This window comes from Metopolophium dirhodum, chromosome 1, assembly GCF_019925205.1.
Source record: "Metopolophium dirhodum isolate CAU chromosome 1, ASM1992520v1, whole genome shotgun sequence".
Lineage (NCBI taxonomy): Eukaryota > Metazoa > Arthropoda > Insecta > Hemiptera > Aphididae > Metopolophium > Metopolophium dirhodum.
Window position 1 is genome coordinate 69,846,600 of NC_083560.1, and position 21,037 is coordinate 69,867,636.

Below are 21,037 nucleotides of genomic sequence, written 5' to 3' on the forward strand. Positions count from 1 at the left end.
ACCTACATATTATATTATGCTCACTAGTCGCTACTCACTACACACAATACACAAATCTCAGTAAATAACTATATAACTACATAAGTACACATTTTATAAGTTATAAATATATAATATTATACAAACGTATAAGTATATTGTATATACTGCAGTATAATTATATTTAGTATAATATTATAATATATTAATTATTAAATATTAACGTTACATTATAACATTATCACAACCATAGGTTGTATAGGTACGTAAAAAAACGAATTCGATGGCAATATAATACACGTATTTGTATGTATATATTTTCTATGTAGTATATAAGCGAGTATAGTCAGTATATAGTATGTACATAATCTCAGGAAAAGCAATCTTTTTCTCCTCCACTCCACTCATCAACGACTATGCGGCGGTGGTGGCGGAGGCGGTAGCGACGGGCGCCCGTCGCCGCGATCACGGTGGCGGGGCTCTCCCCTCTAATCCACTGTTCCTCCGCCACCAACGAGCGACGACGACGAAATCGAAATTCACTCTCCTGCATCTAGACTCCTCTTCCTAATAGCTTTCCCCGGCGGCGGCCGAATCCATCGCCACCCGACGCTGCCGCGAAGACCCGTCGTCGTTCTCACTTCTTACCGTAGTCCGCCGAACACAGCAGCTATACAGCCGCCGCCGCTACCACTCGACCACTCACCGCCACCGTTGCCAGCCATCAACGCCACCCACCGCGACCGCCGACACCGCTACGCCAAGGATCGGTCCGTGGCGGATCGGCGGCAGTCGGCGCTCCCGCCACCCAGTCCCGCGCGCACTCGAAACATATAGCTCGACAAAGTACGGTGCTAGTGTACTACTGCTACAACAAAGTAGTAGAGACAGCGGCCACTACTACCGCCACGGGCCACGGTGGCACATATATGTATAATGTTAGTAGTACCTATGTTACTATATACTATATATAGAGTATAATATTTTACTGTTATACATTCATTTGGCTAGTGTAGTAGCGTCTCTCCTACCCACTAATCTTAGTCAATCCTACGTTTGCCGCGGCGCACACCGCTGTATAAGCTATCACACTGGTCGAGTAAAGTCAACCTCCACAACCGGCGTGAAATAATAATAATAACATCTACAAAATATTAAAAATTATTATTATTATTATTATTTTTTGTCTATTTATCTATCCGCGCCTTCCCCGTCACGGCGTCACCGACGCGCCGTACGTTGTACGGCCTGTACGCAATCTATTCGTTTAGTCGAACTTGTTATAGTATTGGTATAGATTATATTATATATTTTACATCACACACGCACACGCATACAAACACGGCACACTCTTACGCGCTCAGACACACGCACGCACGCACAAGATCGACTTTCACACACGCGCATGCACGTACCGCGACACACTCGCGCGCACACACACGCACACTCTAGCGCGCGCGCGCATATAATTATTTTATTAAATATTATTTACCCGATAGTGAAACTAATAATAATGTATACAATAAATTTCATTCCGATAACAGAAAAAAAAAAAATATAACATTTCTAGTTTAAAATTATATTTCCACTCGCGTTAATTATTATAATACGACAATTTACGCGTAAATTGACGTTGGTGACTAATTAAATTGATGTTTTTATTCAGTCGTGTATGTGTATCGCGTCGTATTATACATGCATATTATTATTGTTATTATTCAACTCTACCTATTTTGATAAATTAATTGTCATTCCCCGGCAATTATCAAACAATAAGCAGCTCAGCGATCCGGTTTCAGACACAAAAGTTTTTTAGCTTGTCTTGTCGTGTACGAGCTTATTATAACAAGTACTCGACGACGACTGGATGGACGGCGTTTGACACGAAAACGATCTTTCACATACTATCATAGACGCTATACATCAGGTATACTATTATAATACTAATATATTATTTTACAACTGTTTTATTCGTTGACAACAGACTGGTACCGATTATTCATATTATTAACATAATATTGTGTGAAATTATAATACTCGTAGGTACTTAATAAATATTATTTGTTTCGTGTGTGCGTGCGTGTGTGTGTGTGTGTGTGTGTGTGTGTGTGTGTGTGTGTGTGTGTTGTGCCTAATATATTATTTTGGTAATAATACCTAATATAATTGTATTATAATATATACCAAACATTATTTGTATTATAACATGGACATAGTTGGATTCAAGAAGAAAAAAACATTTCAATATTTGATTCCATCCAATGTTAGTTTGTTACTGTAAATTATTCCTGACATTGTATACAAACATTAAAACACCCATCTGAATTAAAATAATATTTTGTATTGGTCAAATTTGAAGTTGAATACCTAATTTTCATATTTTTAAAATAAAACGTTTTGCAATTTGTTTAATTGAGTACGCATTATTAAGAATTCCGTTGCTTCTTTGAAATTATATTTATTAGTATAATTTTTCCTTACTTCAACCGATAAGATATATTTAAGTTGTACTCACTGCTTTCTTATAATTGTAATATATTGTGTAAAATTTTTGATTGAAAAATAGTTATAAGAATTATGTACCTTTTGGCTAAAATTGTATACAAGAACAAAAAATATTTATACAAGATTATTAGAGTAAACAACATTTTATAAGTACTTTTCTACATCTCTTTTTTACAAGGTCCGCAGATTTATAGATTAGCTATGTCATTTTTAATTCAACTTCCAAGTATCTTAAATACTTAGGTACTTAATAACAGAAGTGATACTTATCTAGGGATGCCATTCGTTTCAATTTGACCTATACCTATTATTAAAATTTGACCCACTTATTAATTTGTATACTTACTGTGTAAACTGTAAATATATAGCTAAATTTAAATTTGTTGATTGTGAAATAAAATTCAAGGTATCCAAAATATTGCACTCCGACTAGTATCCAATGTTCCACCATTCATCTCCAACCTTACTCTTGGTAATTTTGGTATGGAAATTAATAAAGAAAAAGCACGCATCTTCTATATTCTGCTCTTTCATAGTTGACTGGAGATTGAATTCAAAATCATCCGAATTTAAATTATCTTTCCATTTTCACACTGCCAGAAAATCCTTGATGAAAACTAAAAAGAAAGTAGTATCACGAGTTTTTGCTTAGCTAATAATATTAACATTATGACAGAAATGTACATAAAAGTTAATAACCCAATTAATATTAATAATATAACAAATTCACTACTAAAAATTTTTTAACTTAGGCTTTGCTAAATTATGACTCCTTAAACAACTATAATATTATCATACCTGTACCTTACTATAAACTTATTAACTTATATATAATTTCTTTTATAGAATGTTTATTTCAAATAATTATCCAAATAAAAACAAATAATTTTTGATTAAAATTTATATTTTTATACTTACTACAAATATTAATCAAAATGTACATTTATTATAAGACACTTACTTATATACATATATAAATATTTATTTTTATAAACTTAGTATAGTGTTTTGGGATAGATATTCACACAGAATAAAGAAAAACTATGACCCCTTATTTTCCCACACCTAAAAAATATTGGTCTTAGTTGCGCCTATGGACTTCAGCAGTAATATCTCTAAAATTTAAAAATGTTTTTAGGTATTGTTAATTCAAATTTTAACTAGAAAAAATAAAACCATTAATTTCATGTTTTTAATATTACTATTTAGGCTGTTCAACGATTGAGAATGTTATACCTTTTGGGCCGAACGATTGAGAACATTTTAAATTAACAAAGAACTTACCGCTGGCCCAAAAAAAAACCCAAAAAAGAATACGATAAAGAACGAATTTATGTGCAATGTTGCCATATCATTTATTATTTGGCTATTGAAAGGTTCATACCGTATGCATTAAATAAATATTCTTGAAAAAAGTCATCAATTAATAATCATAACCTTATACAAATATATATGGGAACATAATAATATGTACCTAATACAAATATATGAATAAAAAATGTAAAATAATATGTAATATACAGAACAATTTTTTAAACATACTCTCCTCCATTTATCTCTTTAATAATACTTTGATTCAAATTCTGATTTTAAGTATACCTAAAGACCATATTTTTAAATTCCTGATAATTTTGTACTACTCAAGGAATGTCCTGTTCAAATGAAAATCCATCTTTTTTACTGTAAATTATTTAATGGGTGATTCTCTTGAAAATGTTGAAGTATCTAAATCAAAATTTTAATAAGTAGTTTCTAAGTTATTAACATTTTCATACTAAGGACAATAATCCTTAAATATGGTTTTACAAAAATATAAACTACCTATATGTAATATTAAATGTAGGTTGTATTTGTTATACTTAAATCATTTTTACAAATAATTTGTATTGATAGATCAATGGTTATTACTAACATTTTCAGATCATCTAAGCCCCCAAATCTACTTAACCTATTGCTATAGGGCATAGTCATATTATTCTTAATAATTTGACTCTAACTATCGTAGCTATTTTCAATATGGTTTCTGCTTGATTTTCAATTATAATTTTAATAACACCATAATATTTTGCTGGATTATTTCAATATCAACAGATTATCGTGTTCAAATTATTATTAAATTAAATTTGGCAACGTTGGAAAAATAAATGTCGTGCATTCACAATCAAGTTACCAAAAATGCCGTTCTCAATCGTATTTTACCAACTATCTATCACAGGGTAAACCCTCTGATTAGCGGAGAAAATTTCAGCGACCAAGAGTGTCTGGTATAGAGGTTTCACTGTATTATTATATGAATAAATATTAAAATAATTTATTTGTGCTTTTATTGTTTTTATTTTTATTATTTAATATTAGCATAATAAATTTCTACTATTTTGAAAATGAGTTGTGAAAAACAACAAAATGGTCAATGAAAAATATTTCAATTTTAGATGTTTTTATAATATGTATTCCTATTTGTATTCATTTTAACAAAAATTCATTTCCAAGATAATATTTAAGAATCTGAGCGAAGCAATGAATGTATTGATTTTAAAATGATGTTTTTTTTTATTAAATTTTTTAAAAAAAAGCTTAACATTTTTTTTTTGTCTTCACACGATAAATAGTCGAAATAATACTTCGATTTTCAACTTCAGTATCTTGTTTGATGGGAAAGTGAATATTGTTGGGTCATTGGGGAGGTCAACATTTTAAATTCCCACTAGATTTCAAAAAGAAAAAACAAAAAAAAAATTAAGGAAAACCGGGAATTTTTACGCAAAATCGATTTTGGATTTTGGCGTAACTCTAAAATAAATGACTTTAGATATATAAAATTGTCACTGGTTGTCTATATTAGCATTTTCTATACACGATAAAAATGTTGATTTGTTTTGAACTGTTAACGGACATTTTCAGTTTCAATTTTTTTAAATTTTTTATTTCTATAAATGTCAATACAATTTTATTTGTTGGTAAAAAATAATGAAAATTAAATACAAAGCTCCTAATATAATGTAACAATGACATTTGAAAAATATTAAAAATCCAATCACAATTTTTTTTATAAACATTGTAGTTCAAATATTGACAAAATACATGAAAATTTCGAAATTTTGCAAATTTTTTGGAGCTCAAAATTCATAAAAAATGTTGATTTTAAATCTAAGATTTGAAAATGTTATACAAGATTTCTCATCAGTTTGTCTACGTTTGTCAAAAAAAAAAAAAAGTCAACAAGAAAGTCAAATTAAATTTTTATGAGCGTTTGAAGTTTATTTTTTTACAACATTAGTTACATTATAGATACTCATCATTTTCTATACACCATAAAATTAAAAAAAAAATTTTGATTCGTTTTGAGCTGTTTACGGACAGTTTCAAATTTATATTTTTTTATATTTTTTTTCTACAAATAACAATGAAATTTTATTTGTTTGGCCAAAAAGCGTGAACATTTAATACAAGGCTCCTGGTATATTGTTAACAATAGTAATTGAAAAATATTAAAAATACTTAGGCACAATTTTTTTAATATGCATTTAAAGTTTGAATTTTGAAGAAATTTATCAAATTTGAAATTTAATAATTATTTTGTTGTTAAAAATGTATAAAATGTTCAACTTTTATAACTAACGATTGAAAATTTAAAACAAGGTTCCACAAAATAGGTTTTATATAAATTACTTTATTCAGAGTTATATCATCAAATATCATTTGAAAGACTGATCGTCTTCGTTTAGAATCGTTATTCTTATACAATGATATTATATCATTGAATTCTTATTTAACACCATCTGTGTGACCCATTTGTAATCTACTGTACAGCAGAGCAGCATCCACTTGCCCACTTTTTTGAATTTGAACTTTACCACACTTGTAATAACAATTTCAATTTAAAAGAAAATTAGTTTTTATGTTCGAATTAACAATTTAATATTTTATCATTTTTATGAAAGTCCTGGCTCAAAAACAGGGTTTTCTTATTGAGATATTTTCAGATAATGTAAAATACCTATTTTTTAAAAAGAATAAGGTTAATATTAATTTTTTTAGTACCTATATATGACAAATCACATAATTGTATTTGTAGTTGTTAAGAAAGAGAACGTTTAAAATGTGTCACCATTTTCAACATATTTTTCTTTATGATAGGAAATATAGTCTAATTTGCATTCTAAATGTTAAATATTCATTCTGATGTTAATATGTAATTATAGTATTTAGTTAAGAGTTGCCATTTAAAATAATACTATTCTTAAAAATCTAATTTACATAACTTAAAATTAGGTACTTTAACATCTATTTCTCCAGTATTATTTGTCATGAGGTACTCTAGTGTAATTATGTACAACCCAAAACAAATTAATTAGCACACAAGTTTGAATTGTAATATTATATTTGTTTATTTTATAAGCGCCTATTAAATTTTATTGAATATAATTAAAAACTAAAAAATAATTAATGCTTATTTTATTTATGTTTAAAAACTACTTTATACCAAACTAGTTACTAAGTATCTATTTAATATTGTTTATTTTTTTTCTTCAGTCTATATGATATATATATATGCCCGCTGCAGCGAAGAAGGTCGTATCTCTGTTTTTACAATTTTTTTTTTTCAAGCTGTCATAACTGTTTTTGTGTAGTTTATGCAAAGTTGGTAGTAACTGCATTTTATTGTATAGAATTTCTTTGATTGTTTTATGCTACTATCAGTTTTGCAGAAACTACACAAAAATAGTTATGACAAATTGAAAAAAAAGAATAAAAATTTGTAAAAACAGAGATACGACCTTCTTTGTTGCGGCGGGCGAATTATTACAAGATATTAGTTCCATTTGTAACTAGTCAGTTTTTTAACTCTGGAAGGATTCAAAACTTTTGAGAATTAAAGTTAAATTATTTAATTATTAGTAGATATGTGATTACAATTTTGAGAGAAATGTAATAGTGTTGGGTTCAAAAAATATTTTCTCCCAGTGTAGAATGAAAAAGTTCTTATTTTATTTTGAAGAAATTTTATGTTCTGTTTATAATACATAATATATTATTATACCTAAAATCTATATTTATAAATGTATTATATCATTGTACTAATTTAGTACTTATGTAATATTTTCAGCATTTCAAAGTAAAAAAAGTAATGTATTTAAATATATTATATTTTCTGATAAAAATATAATTTTTTCATCTACGCCAATAATTAATAAGAATTTTTCATAAGTATTTTTGTTGGAAGGCAATGGATAAAATAAGTTAAATTAAATTAATTTTTTCACATTTTGTTTTGTTATTAATTGTTAATTTACCATAAGATTGTTCATTTTTAGGCTGCTAATATTGTTCCAAAAGCCGGCGTTTATAACGCATGGTGTTTATTCTAATTATAAAAAAATATATATCACAGATGTTATCCTGTATATTATTAATATATATATTTAATATACTTACTCGTTTTTTAAATATTTTTGTTTGTTTGTATATTATAAATAAAAGTAAACTGGTTATCACGGTACAATTTACATCTTATACATACCTACACAAAATTAATTAAAACTATCTATTGTATTATATGTTAATAATCTGCAAGAGTTTAAATTTAAAATGAATATGTATTATGTACCTAATAAAAGATATACTATTTAAATTTCAACAAATTGTTTTTATTCTTTCACTTAAATTAGATCTCAATAATATACTTTACTTTATTGTGGATATAACATGTGTGACTTACCTCATAAACTTCTTTAAATACTAATATGTTATAGAAAAAAAAACTATTTACTTCACCTCTTGTTTTGGAATATATTTTTTTTGTCCAAATGGGGTCTGTGAGATAAAATGTTCTAGCCATCATTAATGATCTTCTTATAATATTGCTTCTGTGTTTATAAATGGATACAAAATAATATAAATGACAGGACTTACTAAAAATATGAATACCTATATTATTTATTTATAAATTAACGAGTAAACACAATTTTGGTGAATATAATAGATAAACATGTCGTCAGACTAATTCGTAAAAGTTCTAACTCCAAAAATGCAGTTTTTTTGTTTATGAGTTGTTTAAATAAAAATAATGATACCGCATCGTTTAAACCACGGTCTTAGAAGATAAGGTCGGACAACTAAACATTCCGTGTGTTCCTAAATTCATCAACTAATCTAGCGGATTGTTCAGTGGATTGGTAATAATTTAGGAACGCTTTTTTTGTTAATACGCAGAAACATGTTGGTTAATTCTTTGAACCGCAATAACCAGAATTATTATCATTGTCTTATCAATTGTGTGGTTCATCGATATTTTATATTTTTATATCAAAATATTCTTACTCTATGGAATTAAGCATTTAATTAAATTAATTAAATTTTTAAATAATGAATAATAATTTAGTACATTGATAGACAGGTTTTTTTATTGTAAGAATTGCACTATAAGTTTTTACCATTCAGGGATCTCAATACCGGCGACTTCATTTTCCTTTAGTTCTACATCATCATCCATTAATAGAGATGCAATATTTGCAGTTAACAAATCATCACCCAAATCTAATAATAATGATAAATAAATATGAATATAATTCCAACTTTCTAAGACTAATAGTAAACTTACGTAAGTCGAATGATGTACAAACTGTATCTATGTTTAAATATTTAACATAAATACATTCATCGTATTTGATACGAATTTCTATATCATCCATATCCATTGTAAGAGAAAACTAAAAACTACTCAACCGCTGCCTACAAAACGTGACTGAAGACAGTAGAATTGTAGATGATGGATTTTAATTTACACAAAACCAAATAACAGAAATAGGTACAGAATAAACAAAGGAAAAAATAATTTTATATCAGAGTTATCAGCAATTCAAATTTGGCGCGTAAATTCTTATCAAATCCATCGGGTTTCATTTCAGTCCATCCGCAAAATAGCAGATTGCTGATATGCACGATTTAAGATATACAGGTTAAACATCGGCCTATAACGAATAGTACTTTACGATGACTGGTGAACCAACTATCTGAAACAGCTGAGGGCCCAGAATCACTAGCGCTCGTTGTGGTTGAAATATGTTAAATACATATATAATATCATAACGACATAAACCACTTACCACGGTTTTCTGTTTTTGATACCAATAATACCTATAGTATATACTATATAGTATTATTGAATCTTTAAATTTGTCCTCAGGGTGCGCTAGTAGTACTGGGAACAGCTGTTTCAGATAGTTAGTTCACCGGTCAAATTATGGGAGTTCGATACGCAACCTGTATATCTTAAATCGTGCTGATAAGTCAATTAGCTTGATTACCTCCCCCCCATCGGATTGGCCATCTGCTGAAATTAGGAACAGCCAAATCCAGTGGCTGACCAATCTGATGAATTTAGGAACACACGGATTATCAGCATTCCGCTTGGTGAGGCGAATCAATTTCAAAATTTAGCCGCTGTACAATTGAGCGCTACCCTGCAGACTTTTTTTGAGGTTATGCAAGTTTAAAATAACCTTCGACCATATAAACTAGCTAGTTTATTATAAACCAACTAGTTTATATGGTCGGAGAAAATAGTATAATAATATAGTCCATAAAAATAAACACGAATACCTTATAAATATTGTTCTTAACCTCAAAATAAGTCTTACCGGCAGCGCTTTTGTGGCTATATGGGAAATGTTTTTGCCTCATTAAGCGGAAATATTGTAATAGGCGGGAGGGCGGGAAGTTGTCCGACTTTATCTTCTAAGACCCTGTTTAAAAGCATGCTGCCTCAAAAATAATAGTTTATTCTTCCATGAAAGTATTTACAAATTTGCAGCGAAAATGTCCCATCACCATACCTGATTCGTTATGGAAGAAAAGTTCTATTTCCTTGAGCAAAAAACGTGTTATTGATTCAAAAATAAAAATACTTAAAATAAATGTATTTGATGGCTTTGTTAATATTATTTTTAACAAAAAATCCCAAAATATCAATAACATTTGTAACAGGAATTAGAACTATTTCTTCATAAAAAAAAATTTTTCGTTTTTTATCCCTCCTGAAAAATAGACAATATGGAGATAGAACTTCTACGAATTAGTCTAACGATGTGGTATTTACATAAAAAAAATTATATATATTATAACATTACACTTAATTATTATAGAAATAAATAGGGGATATAAAAATATGTTAATAAGAATAAATACAGATACAATAATTAAATAATAATAAAAACATTTTTTAACACAAGATTTCTTATTCAGTTAATACAGTTAATTATTTGTTCTCATATTTTTATTTTACATATTATACATTACATGACACTTACTAAAGTAAATATTGATTACTTTCTGTTTTATGTGTAGCTAAAAACGGCAGAATTGAAACTATAGCAGACGAAGACCCAATGAGTGACGTGAAAGATGAAGTCAAAGCTGACGGTGACCAAAGTATTGAGCAGCAGCAAATGTCACCAAAAGTTGTCGATACTGACATTCCAATGACATTTGTGGAGACAGATCACAATTCACTAGAACAATGTAAGAAAAATGAGGACAATGAAGGAAAAGAAGGTGACCCACCAAAACAGGATGAGATGTTAAATACCGTGCGTCTGGTAGGTGAGCCACTGACCACACACGGCCCATACACATTTTACAGTGCATTAGCGTATCGCAAACGCGATGATGTAACTAAAAAGAAGAGACGGCGGTGGAAAAAGCCAATAACAGGGGTGGACAATGAAAGCGATAATGCTGCCGAATCCTACGATTCATCATCGTCATGTTGCTGTGCCAATAATGATGCCAAAAATGATTTGTGTTTCTGCGACAATGGTTCGTTATCATCAAGGTCTTCGTCATCGTCTCATTCTGAATGGTCAGTTATACACATGAATCATTTCTATGCAGTTCGCCCATGGTACAGCAAGAAAAACAGCAGTATTAGTGATGGGCAGCAGCAGAGACGTCATCGAGAAAATTCACCAAAATTGACTAAAACAACTACTGCTTCAGCAGAGAGGCGACAGCATCACTATCAGCAATCGGTGTGTATTGGTGAACTGGAGTTATTATGGCGTGATGACAGTGTGGTAACGTCATCAACAGCTCCGTCGTCTTCTTCACAGCTCAAGAAACGTAATAGTAACAGAATTGTGCCACCTGCACTGTTAACTGTGGCATCAAATGGCGAGGATGATGGAACAGATCCTATGACAAGTAGTAGCAACATCCACGGCGATCCTGTGGCCAGTTCAGATGAAGACGACGGTGTTAGTGGTGGATTTGACGATGATTCATCAACATTATTGCCACGCCGTCGCACTTTGCCCAGACGCACTCGTCAGCCGTCGGCTAAGAAACTTGAGGCTGCAGAATCTTATGCCGCAGTGGCAGCTGCAGCAGCATCAGATAATCATCACACCTCACAGTCACCATACAACCGCAATCGCTTATCCACAGCAGCACCGTCGGACCCCACCTCCGTGGGTGTTCCACTCTTATCACCAGATGCTCAGTATAGTCATGGAAACGTACTGTGCAGTGTTCGGTTATATGTGATGCCTGATCAGACAGCTACCGGTCGACTTGGTGGTATACATGGTGAGGATGAAGTGTTAGAGATCAACACTTGGAGTGCTAGTGGTGGTGCAGAAAGATGGCCGAGTAACATATTGATTAATGGGAACAGCGGAGTAGGATCTATCTATAACGGTAGTGGTAGCGTTGACGACTATGGTTATGGTAGTGGAAGTCATTCGTCAGGGACATTGCCGTCTGGCTGTTCGGGATTAGTATTGCGAGCCGAAGATTTTGTCGAATGGGTTCGCGGTGGACTGATGAATGATGATGACGAAAATGTAGACACAGAGTCTGATGATGAGTCATTAGAATCAGATTGTGATGATAACAGCTCTAATAACCGAAAATGCAATAGAATAGAAACTTCAAAACCTAAGGATGAGCAACTGTCATCTTTAGTAACGGACACAATGGCTGATGTAAAACAATGTAAGGAAGAGATATTAAATACTTGGGATGATGATAATAACAGCAAAGGGAAATTAGAATCTACTCTGATCAAAGATGAAGTGATAACAAAAAATTTACTTTCTGTAAATCCAGAAAAAGTAAAAAAGGAACAAGAAGAGCTAACTGTAACTGTTGATTTTGGTGTCGTTGATAGTAAAACAATAAAACAAAAACACGATAGCAGTAACATTAATTATTACTCAAAATATGCTGTTGACGAGGCTGTAGAAGCCGAACATGTTCCCTTAGCTGCAGCTAGAATTCACAAAAAACAGTGTGAACATGTTACTGACCGTCATCGACGCTGTCATCGTCAACGCCATCGCTTAAATCAGAGGTCATTGGTAAATGGTGATAGCACTAGTACTGTCGCTAAGAAAAACGATCGTGGACATTATAATGTATCGGCAGTGACAGATAAAGGTACTACTCTCATTATACCTAATTTTATGTTATTTTTATTATTTTTACAATTATTTTTTTGCAGTTGAAAAGAAGCAGGACAATGATAAAAAATGTTGCTGCTATTGTTGTAAACGTCGTCGTCAAAATTACCAACAAAATGAAAAAAGTACAATAAACAATGTCAGTGTGGGTAATAGTATCAAACAACGATTGGTAGTGATGAGCTACTCTCGATACTGCCGATATAGAGCACAATTGCAACGTAAGCGTGAACAGCAGTTGAACCAGGGAAATGCCCCTGTTGTCATAACTGATGATAAAGAAAAGTTGATGACAACCACATACCGTGGAGTAGATTCAATGACCAGAGTTCTATTTTGTCGAGACACATATGATTATCCAGCAGAACTTTTGTTGGAGCCTTTTAATGCACAACAAAACCATCAGCAACACACGACAGTGTTAGTCAACCACATGGGTATGTCCATTATTCATTGCTATATTTATCATAATATAATACGGTACATTAAAATAATGCATAATGTAATATATCTTAGGAAGGACAAGGTTTAGAAGAGTTTACACTCCAAATATTCAATTATTATCATTACATAAAATTAAAATAATATTTCTGTTTTATTTTAGAATTTAAACCAACAATTAAAAACAAAAGGCTTTGTAAGTTTCTTGAATTTTAATTTTATGTTATGACATTTAAAGGGTTGTACTAAGATCTATTAAAATTAAAAATGTTAAGAATGTGTAGTACGATTGGCTTTTAGGTTTTTCTTTTTTTTTTCTTGTTAGAACCTATTTGTTTTTCTTTATTTTATTTTAAATTTATTTTTTATAGTGTCATTTTAGTTAAACATTAATGGTTAATGAAATATAATATTATATATCATATACCGTGTGTCCGCAGAAGCAGGGTACACTTTATCACTTTATAACCCTGTAAATATTTTTCAATTCTGTTTGCGGGACATTATTCTAGACTAAAGAACGCCACATACTGCAGCAGTGGTGGTAAAATTCTTTTGTCTTGGCAGTGGCGGTAAAATTGTGTCTGGACTCATTTTGCCATAACCGCTACCGCCCTGCAGTGTGTGGGACCTTTTTGGATCATACATTTCTATGACTTAAAATTTTTTTAACTCACGTATCTTGCGCATGCGCCACACAACTTCATTTTTTTAAAATGGAAACACCTATTTCGAATATGGTTTTTTTTAAAGTAATTTTGATCTACCAACTTGTGTTCTAAACCCAAAATTGACAAAACTAAAGCTAGATATAATTTTAAAAAAAAATTAATTAATCAACTAAATGTGATTTTTTAAATTTCAATTTCACGTATTTTTTCCTTCCAAACACCATGGTAAAATCAAACTTATTATTATTAAAGTAACCAATGAATTACTTTTTATAAATAACTATTTTATTTTATTATTACACATAATGAAATTACATAATTTATTATCAAAACTTGTATTAAAAAACAAAGTTCTAAATTTCTAAATTTTTTTTTCTTAACTAGGTATACTAGGAAATTTATCACACAAAAAATCTAAGTATTTTCTTTATGTAAAAGTTCCGTCGTTGATTTTCTATCAACAAATTTTCAAGTTTTTGAACAAAAGTATAATGTGGATGGTACCGATTTGGATATTGGCAGGCGTATATTTTATTGTTTCTCGTGCATTTCTGTTACATTTTCCATAGACTAACAATAACTGAACTTTTTCACTATTATTTAATATTAAATTTTTATTTTAGCAAAGTTTAAACTGTTACTTGCTTTATAATATTGACAATAACAAACAGAAAACGTTGAACTACTAAGATCACAATGACACATGACTGATAATGAGTTGCATAATACTTATTATGAAACTGAGTACCTAATGATATTTTAATAGGTAGACAACAAAAATAGAAAGACCAATGCTCATTATTATTTCAATAATAATAATTCTGATGGAACGAAAAAAACACATAATTAGAAAATAAATAAATGTTCAAATGTTAACTTTGATTTGAGGGACTTTCCAACAATTTATCAAAAAATGTATGCTTGTAATTTCTATAAATTCAATTACAAATTATAAATTGTTAAAAAAAAAATTTAGATTTTAGAATTTTGTTTTTTTAAATACATGTTTTAATAATACATTATATAATTTCATTATGTGACATAATAAAATAAAATAGTTATTCATAAAAAGTAATTAATTTATTACTTTAATAATAACAAGTTCAATTATGTCATGGTGCTTAGAAGTAAAAAATATGTGAAATTGAAATTAAAAAAATCACATTTAGTTTTTAGTTTTTTTTAGTTATACCTAGCTCTAGTTTTGTTAATTTTGGGTTTAGAATACAAGTTGGTAGATCAAAACTACTTTAAAAAAACGAGCAATCCGAAAACGATATTCAAAATAGGGGGGGGGGGGGGTTGCCATTTAAAAAAAATGAAGTTGTGTTGCACATGCGCAAGATATATGAGTTGAAAAAGTTGTAAGTCATAGAAATGTATGATCCATTAGTCTAGTTTAATGTCCCGCAAACATAATTGAAAAATATTTACAGGGTAATCAGTCATAAAGTGTACCCTGTTTCCGCGGACACACAGTATACTGTATATTGATATCAAAATTATCTAAATGTAAGAAAATAGTTTTGAGCTATTTGAGTTAATTTAGCTAAGTTTTAAAATATGATATAGTTAATAATAATAATTAATCAATTATTTATTAATATATTATTGAACACATCATGCATAATTATGGCTTATGATTAAAATAACAGAAATGATATAGTCAATTGAATATACACCACCAAATTGTTTAATATTTTAAACAGTACATTTATTTTTAAATTTTGTCCAAAAACTATATCTAAAAGTATTTTTTTTTTAACTAGGATATTATTGTTATGTTTGATTGAATTAAAGTCAATTTAAATAAGTTTAATTTGTCTTATATATTATTACTTTTTTAGTTGTATTTTAAGTAGCTGGTTTATTTTTATATTTTTGGTTGTTTAATATATAGGTATTAACTATTAATATACTTATTATTTTTTACTATAATATTGTCATGGTATTAGATAATTTATATTATGTTTGTCATTACTTTTTCAGCGCCTAAACTCAAAGGCTGGCCTTCTCATCCAGCATCCTGGATGTCATTCCGATGGAATCGAGTGCGTCGTCGGTTACGTCACCTTGAGCGTGGTGGTGATAGCAATGATGACCGACGTAGGCGTCATCGACGTCGAAAGCTTAAGAAGAAATGTAGTCGACAACAAAATGGAGCCAACGGGGCGACTGTGGGGATGAATTATTCGTCATCAACTGATGATGACGATTCTGACGATTCTGATTCTGATGATGAGTCTTCTGCATCAAATGATGCTGCCACTAATACCACTTCCGACGCATCAACCTCAGATTCGGATAGCGCACCACCGCCATCAACAGTAGGGTCTAAAACTGCCAATAAGAATAATTCCACCACAAAAGTGAACATTCATCACAGTAACAAAAAAACTATCTCTACATCATCTACCGGAAACATGGTCGTAATTAATGGAGCTACTACTATATCTGCAGCAATGATTAACAAGCGGCCGGCTATGGCTGTCGGGCAATCGGGTCAGCAACAACCGACCAAACGTCGCCGCGTGGTTTATACCAACGAACAACTTCAAAATATACATCCGCAACAATCAAGAGTAAATTACCAGCAACAGCAACCACATCCAAGACCTAGACAGCCCCAGCAACAGCAGCAGTCTAGTCATCGATTTAGACAATTAGAACTGGAGCTTAGCAAATCTCAGCGTCAACAACACTTCCTCGCTGCTCAGCAGCAACAACATAGACTACAGCCGTTAAACAGACGACTACCACCACCTATTTCGTCTCTACAATCTTCAACGACTAGAATAATACATCATCACTTGCCACCTTCGGTATCTATTATGCCAGTCATAGTCCCCACTACTAATAGTTCTCCTCATCAACAGCTACAACGATTCAATAATCGACTGCAAAACCGGCAAAAAATACATGCTACTGCTACAGTTTTACCCGTCATTTCTCAGCGAAGAAATAATAATAACATTGAACGACAACAAACTCCCTTTCCACCTGTCATAATAGAATATGACGATGACGATAATAACCAAGAGTATGGATCTGACGATAATGGTCGATACAAAAAATCAACAGTGGCAGCAATGGTGGCTTGCCAAAGACGTGTTTCACGACAACATTTTAACGATGAGCAAAGACAACAGCGAGAAGATGAAGAAAGGCAGCGTCGTTGGCTAGTAGATGCTTTGCGATTGGGTGGGTTGGAAGTTACAGCAGTACCTTTAAATGCAAGTGCTGGTAGTGGTAACAGTGTTGGAAAAGATGCTAGTGCTGCAGTAACTTCACAACAACGTCGGCGGCGTAATGTCTCATTGTTGTCCGCCAAGAACGAAGACTACAACAGTGGCATTCAGAACAAACCAAGTCACGGTGGTACTGACGATGACTCAAATATAGATTCAGACTCAGATTCTGTAGTGATGACCGTGACGCCTGATGTTGTATGCCTATTGAACAAGTCTCAGCAACATCAACAACAAATACCTCATCAAAGACAGACATGTGGAAGTGTTTCCACAACAACAACCTCTGTTACAATGAGTCATCATCACCAACAGCGACGGCGGTCAGCTAACATGAACCACAGTAGCATTGGTGGCCAGCAGCATACTTCAGCAGCGGCAGCAGCAGCGTTACATGACAAAATAAATCACGCGATTAATTCACTGAAACTGCAACAGCAGCAACAAATGCCGAACGAAGACACACCAGTCAGTAATAACAGTAACAATGTATTATTAACCGGTGGAGCTAATCATGGCAACCCTATTGGTGATAATAATAATAGGCAACAGCAAAGACTGCGCAAAAATGGTGGTGTAGTCCAGCAACAGCAGACGGCGGCCCTTCTGGATCTTTCTGTTAAGCCATCAACGTTACAGAACACCACAAGGCAACAGAAGTCAATGTCAACAGTCGTTAATAGCAACCTACAAAATCAGCAAAACCGAAAAGGTCTAATACCATTCCATTCTACTACCACTTCAGGACCTTCAACTTCCTCAACTAACCTTGAAATTACAATTGTACCTGTCACAACTTCGACTACATCTAATTCGTTGAGGCTTCAATCACAGCAGCAACATAAACGTAGTTTGTCAGCAGCAACACATAATAGTGGTAGTTCTGCTTCTAGTTCTTCTGCTCCAATGACGGTTAGGCAACAACTACAACGTCGGAATGCAACTGTGGTCTCAACAGCTACAGCACCAGCATCCATTGTAGATATGTTATGTGGAGGCAGAAGTCGAAACCTTCAACAACGTAATGGTAGTAGTATGTCTGTAACAGCAACATCTACTATTACTACTACTACTTCTTCTTCTTCTACTACTACTCCTTCTTTGCAGCAAAACCAACAACAACAAATGTTCATAATAGCTGCTACTGCAATGGCTGCTCAACAACAACAGAAAACTGATAAGCGTAAGTCACAACAAAATAAAAAAGATTAAGATGATCATCCACCAATTATTCAGTGTAAAACAATAGCTGAGAAGATAAAGATAACGAAATTTTGGTTTGTGTACGAAGTATAATTTATTCATGTCTATATATTATAATAATAATATATTATTACATGTCCTATAATTTTAAAAATAACATGCATATTAGAGTTTAGTTTAATGTATCTGGTTTATTTTCTATAAAAAAATCGAAAACTATGGTGTGTGTGTGTGTGTGTGTGTGTGTGTGTGTGTGTGTTTGTTTTGTTACAAAAACTATAATATTATTTATTTTTTTTCAACATATAATTTTAATTCATATATATATTTATATAAAATGCATGTATTGTAAAATGTTAACGGTATTAATAATAAAAATTAAAGAAGAACAATCAATTTTATTATAATAATTATATTGGCATTAAAAATTTGTTTATTTATATTAGTATGTTATAAAGTACCTATATTGTATATACCATCCTGTACATAATTAAATAATATGTTGTACCTTATCAATTTTATATTATGTAAATAAAATTGTATGTATCTACTTTTTCGGGCAAGTTATGAACTTGCACTTTATACAGTCATAGTTTTCCATTCAGTTTTAAAACAAACTGTTTATGTACAACTTATGTATTGGAAAAAATAGCTTGAAATATTGCAATTATGAAAATTGAGTTATTTGATTTAAAATGCAATTTTAATATTTAAATATAAATAATGTAAATATAATAATTATCACAATATTCATAGGACAAACACATGATTTATGTCTGTTTATTTGGGATATGAATATTATTTTGTATTGACATACATTAATAGGTACATCATACTATTATCATTAACTAGTTTCTACCATAAAAATATTTTTCTTAATATGATTAGAGTTAAATAAGGAATAAATATGCTTACAATAACTGTAAAAATTTAATGTACATGAATATTATATAGAAGTTAATATCTAAATGTATGATTATAATTTAATACGTTTACATTTTTTTAAAGCTTAATATGCATAATACACATAATTATTATAATTAGTAATAAATTGAAAGTATTTATTGTACAACAAAATTGTCTGAAACAATAATATTAATTTTTAAGACCCATTCTATGCTAATATGTTTGTTTTATTGCATAAGTATGTGCTTACAATGTAAAAATATTATTAATTGTCGAGATTTCAACTTGTCAATTACAAAAAAAATATAAATAAATGTTTTCACAAATATTTTTAAATAAATATGAAAAAAAACAAATATTAAATTTAAAATAATAAACTTTAGATAATTACACATATGAATTAACTTATTTAACTTTAATAATTTAATACCAATTAATTTATGCTGATAAATGTTAAAAAAAAATTTTAAAATAAACTACCTTATTATCATCTACATATTGAATTAAATCTAGGACAAAATGTAGACATAATCTAAGTAAAAAATGTTTAAGAACCTGTTTAAAATAAATAGAATATTAATAAAAATTACATTATCTTTTAATTAGATACATTGTTCATTCTAAAATCATATTTTAAAATTTTTTAATAGCAATATGTTGTTTACAAAGTCTCATAAATTAATAATTATATCTTTAGTTAGTGGTCCACTGAATCATAGTGACATGTGTCAGTTATAAATAATATTTAAATAAAAATAGTCAAGTCAAACTAAAAATAAAACATATACATCATAAAAAATTTTTTTTTCAAAAAATATGATTATATAGGACAAAATGTATTAATAATTATATAGGAAAAAAACTGTTTAAAAAAATGTAATAACGTAATTACTAACTTATCATATTTTTGCTGTACTGCAACTAAAAAAAAAAATCTAATTGTTTTTTTCCATTAATTCTAAAAATATAATGCAATTTTATTAATATTCTCTATTTATAATTTTTTTATTTGTAATTTTGTCCTAAACATTGGTTAATTTAACCATCGGATATTTTGTCCCAATACAATTTAGAGTTATACAATAGATACATTTTTCAAAAGTAAAATTTTTCTAGTAATTTTCAAAAGGGCCGTGGAATACAGGAAAAATTAAAGAAAAACGGGAATTTTTACACAAAATCTGTTTTTGAAAAAATCGATTTTGGTTTTTGGTGCAACTCTTAAACAAATGACATGGTATGACTGGTACATGCAATTTTGACTGAATGTTTATATTAGTATTTTCTATATACCATAACATTTTCCAAATATTTTGACATATTTTGAGCTAACGGACATTTTTAGTTTCTATTTTTTTTTAGTTTATTTTTCTATAGATATCAATTACATTTTATTTGTTTGTTTAAAAGATTAAAAATGTTATAGAAGGCTCCTAGTATATTATTTAAAAGGCAGATGAAAAAAATTAAAAATCCTAGTAAATCCATTAGTCACAGTTTTTATTTATAAGCATTTAAAGTTCAAATCTTGACAAAATACGGAAAAATCACGAAAATTAGCAAATTATTTTGAGTTGAGAATTCATAAAAATTTTTCTTTTTAAATCTAAGATTTGAATATGTA

The 21,037-nt window shown here is 30.2% G+C and overlaps 1 protein-coding gene across 1 annotated transcript; it reads left to right on the forward strand.

The window, feature by feature from the left end:
• The first annotated feature begins 865 nt into the window (after positions 1-865).
• On the forward strand, positions 866-18,947 carry LOC132949286 (uncharacterized). The gene is made up of 4 exons (XM_061020100.1): positions 866-1,906; positions 10,831-12,921; positions 12,986-13,381; positions 16,046-18,947. The coding sequence occupies exons 2-4, from the start codon at positions 10,872-10,874 to the stop codon at positions 18,514-18,516; spliced, it is 4,917 nt and encodes a 1,638-aa protein (XP_060876083.1). The 5' UTR covers positions 866-1,906; positions 10,831-10,871; the 3' UTR covers positions 18,517-18,947.
• The last annotated feature ends 2,090 nt before the right edge of the window (positions 18,948-21,037 follow it).

What these genes read in the sequence shown, in the direction of transcription:
- LOC132949286 (XM_061020100.1), top strand. Translation starts at nt 10,872, where the DNA reads ATGAGTGACGTGAAAGATGAAGTCAAAGCTGACGGTGACCAAAGTATT. An exon ending in ATCGGCAGTGACAGATAAAG is followed by an intron (nt 12,922 to 12,985) that starts GTACTACTCTCA and finishes ATTTTTTTGCAG; the next exon opens with TTGAAAAGAAGCAGGACAAT. An exon ending in AGTGTTAGTCAACCACATGG is followed by an intron (nt 13,382 to 16,045) that starts GTATGTCCATTA and finishes TTACTTTTTCAG; the next exon opens with CGCCTAAACTCAAAGGCTGG.